This window comes from Rasamsonia emersonii (assembly GCF_000968595.1).
Source record: "Rasamsonia emersonii CBS 393.64 chromosome Unknown ctg1118621760417, whole genome shotgun sequence".
Taxonomy (NCBI): Eukaryota; Fungi; Ascomycota; class Eurotiomycetes; order Eurotiales; family Trichocomaceae; genus Rasamsonia; species Rasamsonia emersonii.
In genome coordinates, this window is record NW_013563015.1 from 38,332 (window position 1) to 47,140 (window position 8,809).

The following is an 8,809-nucleotide window of genomic DNA, read 5'->3' on the forward strand; positions in this document are numbered from 1 at the left end:
ATGTCTTCGTCTCGCTCCTCATCATCGTCTATACCCGGCAACGAATCACAGGCCGACAACGGTGCTCAAAACAACATACCCCAGGATGACGGAGGTTACGCGCCTTGTGGGCCTTATCTAGAAAGTGTAGACCCCGACTATTTGAAGCGTTTGGAGCAGGAAAAACAACGAGCAAACCGTGATTAACACATAAAATCTTCTGTGCTGACAGCAATGGTAAGTCTAAGTCTATCTACAATAATACGCTGAGAACTTGCCTATATATACTAAGCATATGTATGGAGCAGCCATTACCAGAAAAGATCTGGGAAAAACCGGCACCGCAAGACGACCAGTATGACGGCCTCTAGGTATACTACATACATACTGGTGCTGGCATGGTGGTTCGAAAAGACATCGAGCTCAGGCTCGAATCGCTCCAATCCGCAGTCTTTTCATGGAAATTAGCATCTATTTCCTAGTTAGGAGTCGTTCAATTTGAGCATCAATTCTCATTGCAAAGAGATTTGTTGGCGACTTTGGCTTCAAAATCTGACTATACGGAGTAGTGTTGGTTGTGTATAGGAGCCAGTAAAAATTTGTAAAAAAAAATTGATAAAAAAATCGCCTTCGTAGGTATCATAATAAGTTTCAAACACAGACAATTTACAATCAGAATCACTATTGGTATTTCCAAAAAAAACTTAGTAACTGGTGTACCTAATTAACAATTTTGGCGGTGTTGTACGGAGTACATTAAATAGCTGTCCAGCTTATCAACGAGCTTATCGCCGATCCGATCTCGCTCCAAACGCCGCGCCATTGCGGAGAAACCCCCATTCTTGAATTCCAACTTCCTTCATACTACGAGCTAACCAGCTCGTGTTTGTGTTCCCCTTGAGAAGAGCAAGACCAGTGAAAAACAGAAATATGGCCATTCGCCTGGCCGTCCCCGGCGCAGCTCGACGGACGGCGCTTTTTTCGGGCCGACGACGGCGATGCTTCTCCAGCACGCGTGCTGCCAGCGCGGACTTCACTCATGCGGTATGCTGCGACTGTCACCTTTTTTTCCCGCCTGACAGCTGGTCAATTTTTTTAGACATAATTTCTGACTTGACACGTCTAGGTCATCGGCGCTGGCGTTGTAGGACTCGCAGTCGCACGGCAATTGGCGGCCAGAGAGGGCACGTCGACGATACTGCTGGAACGGCATGGCGCCGCAGGGACGGAGACGAGTAGTCGCAATTCGGAGGTATAATTTTTCTGGGGAGTATTTCTATGCTGTTTATCAATGCCAATGATGTCTGTCTTCTAGGTCATCCACGCCGGCATCTACTACCCGGCGGACTCGCTAAAGACGAAACTCTGCGTCCGAGGGCGCGAGATGCTGTACGACCTCTGCGCGAAAAAAGGCATTCCCCATCGGAACACGAAAAAGTGGATTGTGGCACAGAACGAGGAGCAGTGGGAGGTCTGTCTCAAGCTGCACGAGCATGCGCAGTCGATCGGCGTGCCGACGCGCTTTGTCGGCCGGGAAGAAGCGCAGCAACGGGAGCCCGATGTGCGGGCGGAGGCGGGCATTGTCGAGAGCGTGACGACCGGCATTGTGGACAGCCATTCGCTGATGACGTTCTTGCAAGGCGACTTTGAAGATCGGGGCGGCGATTGCGCCTTTCAGACGGCGGTGACGAGGATCGAGCCGCTGAATGGTGGCCGAGAGGGATATCGGATATTTGCCCTGTCGCCGGACGGCTCAGAGGACTCGATCACAGCAGACGTGCTGGTCAACAGCGCCGGTCACTCCGCCTGTCATATAAGCAACATGGTCCTGCCGAAGGAGCGGCATCGGACGCCGTACTACGCCAAGGGGACATATTTCTCCTACGCTGCGTCGCGGCCGCGGCCCAGTGTACTGGTTTACCCGGCCCCGGTGCCGGGCCATGGCGGGCTGGGGACGCATCTGACGCTGGATCTGGCCGGACGGGTGCGATTCGGACCGGACGTCGAGTGGATCGACGACCCGTACGACCTGAAGCCGAGCCCAGCGCGGCTGCAGCAGGCGCTGCCGGAGATCCAGGCGTATCTCCCCGGCGTGGACGTGGACGCCATCGCGCTGGATTACTGCGGCGTGCGGCCGAAGCTGAGCCGGGGTGGCGCCAACACGAGCGGGAAGAGCTTCAAGGATTTTGTCATCCAGGAGGAGGAGGGCTTCCCGGGTTTTATCAACCTGCTGGGCATTGAGAGTCCGGGGTTGACGAGTTCGTTAGCGATTGGGGAGATGGTGGAGAGGTTGCTATACGGTAGCACTTCATGATTTTCAGCCCACCTTGTATAGAGTATGACTTTACGTTTACGACATATAGATGCATGCAGTGATATAAAACGACTGAATGGCTAGAATGGGTCAATCTGATATCTTGATAGATATAAGCTCGACAGTTGTCAACCTGCAAATAGAGATATCGTCGCCAATAGTACCGTGTGGTCACCCATTGATCGATGAAGAAATAATATAATTTCCTTATTAAGAGTCTCTGAATGACCTCGAGAGTATAAAAAAAAGAAGAGAGAGAGAGGTAAAAATAATACTAGACAATCCATCTCATATTAAAAATTTGCAAAAATGAATGGTAATAAAAGTATTTTGCTTACTTGCTTTATTTATATTCATACGTTGATATCAGATCGATGAATTGATGTAATACTTACTATGTGATTAATTATTCAATACTTTCAGGTATAGCAATTAGCTCTATAAAGAAAACAAGAGGAGAAGATAATATTTAGATTCTATCTTAGGAGCATTATTACCTAACTAACTACTTAATCGAATTTTTTCCCTATTTTTGGAAAAAAGCCCTTTTATTGTATTTTCACACAAATCCATTTATTCTATGTTATGCTGTAAAATCAGCAAAAATCATAGTGAAAATATAATAGGGAGACGAAGATCTTTCTCTATCGTAACAACTCGCTCGTTGTCCACGATAGAATAGAAAAGACAGTCTCTATCCAAGGACAAAATCCTGACTCCTGACCATCCAGCAAACTGACTGATTCGAACCAACCAACCCGCCAGCTAGTTGCAGGTATGTAGGCAGGTCCTGCTATTTCGCCGTCTCAACAACATCCCCCAGCGCAACAACCCTCAACTTCGCGCGATTGATGAACCTCTCCTCATCCTCTCCAAGCTCCTTGGCCACCTCCGGCGAAGTGAGCTTGGCGTGAAAGGCCTGAAAGGCCGCCTCGTCGGCAAAGGTCAGCTCGACGACGGCATCGTAGTCAAAGTCGGCCTGGCTGCCGACGAACACGGTGGCCGGGGTTTTGGCGTTGCGCTCTGAGGCGCCCTCGACGGGCTGGTCGACGGACTTGCGGGCGATGTAGCGGCGCGTGTGGGTGAGGGGGAAGTCTGGCCCCGTGAGGCGTTTCAGCAGAGGGATGTGGTTGGCCTCGTAGTGCTGCTTGAATTCGTCGGGCGAGATGCTTGGTTTGCGGTAGAGGAAGGCGAGGATTCTGTAGGTCATGGTGTGATATCGGTAGGTTGGTTGAGTAGAATCTTTCGATGTCTTTGACTTTGTTTCTTGAAGAACGCTCTGAGAGGAAGTACTGGGCAAGCACTGGGCAAGCACTGGGCGAGGACTGGGTTTCTTTTAAAATAGTCTCCTTGAAGGCGTCACTTCCTCCGTAGATGTCGATCACTGTCGTTCAGCCTGTAAGGCCGACAACGCAGGCAGCCTGATGCTACCGACGCAGAGCCAGTCATGCTGCGTTGTGCCATGGTTGGCATCTAAACACACCATCTTATCAGGATAGTGGGGCATTAATGGCATCATTGGATAGAGGGCGAGTCAGAATGCCGCATGTTATACAGCCCAAGCGGCGGGGCGAAATGTAACAATGTTGGTTCCATCTCCACCATCGGTTGAGCATGTGTTACCTACTGATGTACTTTACTGATCGACTGAATTCTATTCCGAAAATCCAGATACAGGAATAGTCAATCTGCGGTCAAATACATATACATCAGGCATGAATATCAGTTGCAGATTTTCTTCTTACACACGTGCATAAAGACATGTCCAATTTCCGTACTTTACCTCTTTTTTTATTTTTTTTATTTAGTTAACTTTCTAGGCATCTCATACAGAGGTAATTAAGTTACAGTAAAGTAAAAAAAAATAGAAATAGGAAGATGTTAGTCGAAGTGAAATAATCTAGAAAGACAGCTTCAGATCAGATCTTTGTATTACTAGCTACGTAAGTAGATGAAACCGTAAAATTATTGTTAGAAAATGCGCGAACAGCTCATAAACGCATATAGTAAACATGTATAGTTATAATCGTTAAAGGAGAGGTGTAATATCCTATACCCTATTTTATTCTTTTATTCCTTTCCCCCGCTTGAGCATTCCATTTCCTTTGTTCTTTACCCTGCGACGGGCCTAATAACTTACATGTATGAAGCAACGCTATAAGATCTCAATAAAAAAGAGCGTAACCAAAATCAGGATTTGGTATAAGCCAAGACTTACATATCTATCACCAGAGCTGATCAAAACATATAGAACTACGGCGTAAAGGCTTTAGTAAAGGCCGTATGAGTTCTAGATTACCTGTCTAGATCATCATACCTTTTTCCAATGGAAATTATCAGGACTGATTGTGCGGTTTATACGTTATATCTTGGGCAATGGATATGAGTGCATGTGGTTAAACAGAGTATAAACTCTATACCTAGTAATCCTACATCGAGTTTCATTCTGATATCTATACCTATATATCATACATACATATACATCCTACACATTTAATTTTATTGCTCACCAGTTCAATCCGGTCTTCCAATGAGAGCCTTCAGTTGCCAACCTCCTCCCTTCATATACCTTCTCTCCGCTGAATCAGCCAGAGCAAAAAGAGAAATTCTAAAGCCGTGGAAAGTGATATTGGACGATCCTTAGGTACTTTTCCAAAGGCTCTGTGATCCAGCCTGTAGAGCAGCTCGCTTAGCAGCGCTCGCACGGGCCGATAGGATTCCAGTCGGAGCTATTTGTCACAACCATTAGCATATATACACGTCAGGCATTTTCTTCTCTGCTGTCAGGAAACTTACGTCTTGGGACAATCGGTGGTAACTTCCCAAGACCTGAACCCCTTCGTAGTCTCCTCACACATATTCTGCGTCTCATCATTATAGTACGGATGATGCTTCGCGCCCGCACAGTTGGGCTCCTCGTAGAGGACCGGGCACAGCTGCTTGGGGTTGAACTGCGTCTGTGCCCCGTAAATCGTGACGGGGCTGTCGATGTTCTGGCAGCTCAGGGTGGTGTTGTCGATGTAGACTTGGATCTCGCTCGTTTTGCAGAATTCGTCTTTGTAGAAGGAGACTGTCCACTTGTCGTAGACGGTAGTAGAGGCGGAGGCAGAGGCTGCAGAGGCAGCGGCAGCGAGGATGAGAGGGAGATGGAGTAAGGAGAGCATTTTGGAAGCAAGGATGAGAATAGAACGGAAAAGGCAGATTGATTGATGAGATTGAATATACTTCTCGACGTGATGTCTAGACGGCAGTTTGTCACTCGAGACGTGGGACCCCGACTGTTCTATGTATTTATATCTTTCCCCTGCCTTCTCCGCCAACCTGCACCAACTCGTCTCCTGAATTGAGGCATTTTCGTAAAGTTTGAATTCAACCGATCGCAAGGTTGAGTTGTTGGTATTCGAATCCCCTGGATAGAATTAATTCTAGAACAGATTGACACTGACAGTCCAGTTTCGTACGTCACGCAGGATTTGGCCCCAGGATCCTTCCTTGGAAATCTGGGGTTGGAAATGCGGGATATGACCAAGCTTGGACAGGCTATGATTGAATACAGATTAGAGGATTCTATCTGAAACATGGAGCAGACAACCCCAACCTGTTGGGCTAGAAATATAACAGCTCAAAGGAATTTTAGTCACCTAGCTAAGACGTGCGTCACTTGAACAAGCTTTTCTAGGTCAGTGCTAGCTAGTCCTTGACAGGTAGAAATTGTGTTCATGCCTGAGGCTAGATTGAACTGAACTCTACCGACAGGATAAAATATATTCTGGATAACATTTCCTAAAAGAGTACTTATAACACTCATGTTGGTCGTAGCATTGGTCAAACAAAAAAACTCATACCACTTGGACGTACATACAGTACGTACTTCCTACTAAGGTAAGTGGCAGTCAGTCCGCTACCTGAATCTGCTGATAGCCTAAAACCAGGCCTTCAACGCCTCTGTCTGACAGTCTTCTCTTCGCTAAATTCAGGGCACAATTCCAGGAATATACCAAGTTTAGGGCTTAAATACACGCAAGTCATTATTAACATATTCATTCTATTCATTCTTTTTTTTTTAGTTCCTAGACATTCGCTTGTCATGATGGATTTAGATTCGGCCCCCAGAATAAATCAGGGGCCAGACAATGAAAATGCGAGGTATTTTGTTTCGTTTGGACCAGTAAATAAATAGGGCGGTGTGGCGGAACTTTATATAAAAAAATACAGTGAGAATCACGATATATTTATTAATATTATCCCTAGAGGTAATTAATAACTATGAAATTTCCTATTCCCAATCTAGACCAGTCAGTCCATCTTGCCAATGGCGTTCTGCAATTCAAATCAATTGTGTTGGTTGTGTAGATAGCTACCTACCTAGCTAGCTAGTTGTCGATGACAAAGAGAAGAGAAGAGAGAATCCATCGGGACGGCAGGTCTCGTATAAGAAAGACATCAAGTTGAATAATTATTGCGTATGTTACAGTTTTTTTTTCTGCTGAACTTTTCGTAGTTTCTTCCCTCCTTCTTCATCTTCTTCATTAGGTCTAGTTCTGTCTAGTTGCTTGCTTTGATATTTCGTCGTCTTCTTCTTCTTCTTCTTCAGGAGACACCTGCCCTGTTTGTCACAATGTCCCCACCATTTTCTCGCTGTCTGTCCAATCAAGAGGCCCTGTCAAGTCTTTGTTTTTACTCGCCTTAGGCAAGACAGAAATGCTATTACTGAGGAATAGTCTCTAGCACAAAACCAGAAGAGTTACCACACAAACAGGGCAGATTTGGTGCAGGACAGTTCTGTGACTTGTTTTACGTAGAGACAGTCTTGTTTCGTCCTCAAGCTGCTCTCAAATTAAGAACCCTTATGGAAGATAAAATAAATACATACCTCTGGTAGTCCAGCAATGAATTTTTTTTTTTAGTCTAGTCTTTATGATCTATTTTCCAGACAGGCTTTCTAATTACCTATATATATCCCTTACTGTGCGTCTTGTCTGTCATATCCTCACCGGACTGCAGTATATTTATTTACTAGATTCTCGAACATATTTAATAGAGAGGATGAGAAGGGTCATCTATTGATCTTCTGCACCTCATTAAAAATAAAATAGAGAATTTCTAAGCATGCTATACTAGACTCCGAGTAGTGCTTTTCTTCTTGTACAGTACAAGACTGTCATGGAAATAAAACAGGAACTGATAAAACAAGTAAAAGAAACAAGTAAAAGAAATCCTAGGAATGGATAAGAGAAAGTAGTCATGACTCATGATAGTATAAAACTGTAAAAAGCAGCCCTTCTATAGAAAACAGTCGAAGGACAGCAGAGGTATCCACCGTAGTAACAATCCTAACAATATCAACTAATAGTTAATATTAATATTAACAATAATTAATTAATCGAGTCCATTATTCAATTATTAATCAATTAATATCTTAACTATTATTTACTAACTATTATGACACAACTCCTCTTCCCCCGCATTAACTAACTACCTAAACAAGTATATTATTTTCTACCCCACAAGACTATATCCCCTGTACCCCATGTCATGCTAGCTGTCTATCTGTACAAGCAATTTGTGGGGAACCGAATTCTTGGAGTACTACCTACCTATCTCGGTAATCACTGTACAGTACTGTACATACATATTCTGGGTAAATTATGGGAACTAGCTACCAGCTACCAGCCCCACGAGGATGGGTGGATGGACGAATGTCCGTCGGTAATAAAAATAAAAAAAAAATACAAATACGAAGAATGGAAGGACTCCGTCCAGTTAGTATAAGTGTCGACAGTGTATAATTCCTAGCAAGTAGCACTGTACTGGACCATTCTCCTTGTATACTATACTGTACAATATCATATCATATCTTTTGACTGTCACATCAGGTCAACTACCTACCTATATTTCTATATATATATATATATATATATATGGCGATCAAAAAGGTACATACATACATCCATCCATACCAACACCACTCATATAATCCCCCTGACTATTACTGTAGGTCATCATCGTCGGCGCTGGCCCCTCCGGCCTCCTCCTCACCCTCCTCCTCGCCAAAAACCAGAAGAGCATCACAATCGAGCTCTTCGAGCAGAGCGCAACACTGGACACGCAGCCCCGCGCAGCGCACTACGCGTCGCCAGCAGCCTACGAGCTGGATCGGGCGGGGGTGCTGGACGACGTCAAGGCAAGAGGCTTTCACCCGGAAGGGGTAGCGTGGCGGAAGCTGGACACGAGTTTCATCGCTGGGGCGAGGAACAGTACGTCTCACCGCTACGTGATGGTCTGTCTCCCGCTCGACAAGTTGGGGATTGTGCTCTATGAGCATATCCAGCGCTATCAGCACACTGCTACCGTGCACTGGTCACATCGGGTCGTCAAGGTGGGACAGGATGAGCATCAGGCGTGGGTAGACGTGCAGACTCCCGATGGGACGATCCAGCGCAAGGGAGCAGACTATGTCGTTGGTTGCGATGGTGCCAGTAGCACGGTGCGCAGAGAGCTGTTTGGCAGTGAGTA

At 45.6% G+C, this 8,809-nt stretch overlaps 3 protein-coding genes across 3 annotated transcripts; 1 reads left to right on the top strand and 2 right to left on the bottom strand.

Moving 5' to 3' along the window:
• Positions 1–2,293, top strand: T310_6517 (FAD dependent oxidoreductase; the record flags this gene model as incomplete). The annotated part of the gene is made up of 5 exons (XM_013470668.1): positions 1–178; positions 212–216; positions 859–1,023; positions 1,106–1,231; positions 1,295–2,293. 5 exons carry the CDS (start codon positions 1–3, stop codon positions 2,291–2,293), a joined length of 1,473 nt encoding a protein of 490 aa, XP_013326122.1.
• A 793-nt stretch (positions 2,294–3,086) lies between these two features.
• T310_6518 (Uncharacterized protein) lies at positions 3,087–3,503 on the bottom strand (the record flags this gene model as incomplete). Its single annotated transcript, XM_013470669.1, has 1 exon — positions 3,087–3,503. The coding sequence occupies one exon, from the start codon at positions 3,501–3,503 to the stop codon at positions 3,087–3,089; it is 417 nt and encodes a 138-aa protein (XP_013326123.1).
• Positions 3,504–4,355: 852 nt separating this feature from the next.
• On the bottom strand, positions 4,356–5,457 carry T310_6519 (uncharacterized protein; the record flags this gene model as incomplete). The annotated part of the gene is made up of 6 exons (XM_013470670.1): positions 4,356–4,421; positions 4,512–4,527; positions 4,611–4,635; positions 4,727–4,752; positions 4,804–4,872; positions 5,090–5,457. The coding sequence occupies 6 exons, from the start codon at positions 5,455–5,457 to the stop codon at positions 4,356–4,358; spliced, it is 570 nt and encodes a 189-aa protein (XP_013326124.1).
• Between the last annotated feature and the right edge of the window lie 3,352 nt (positions 5,458–8,809).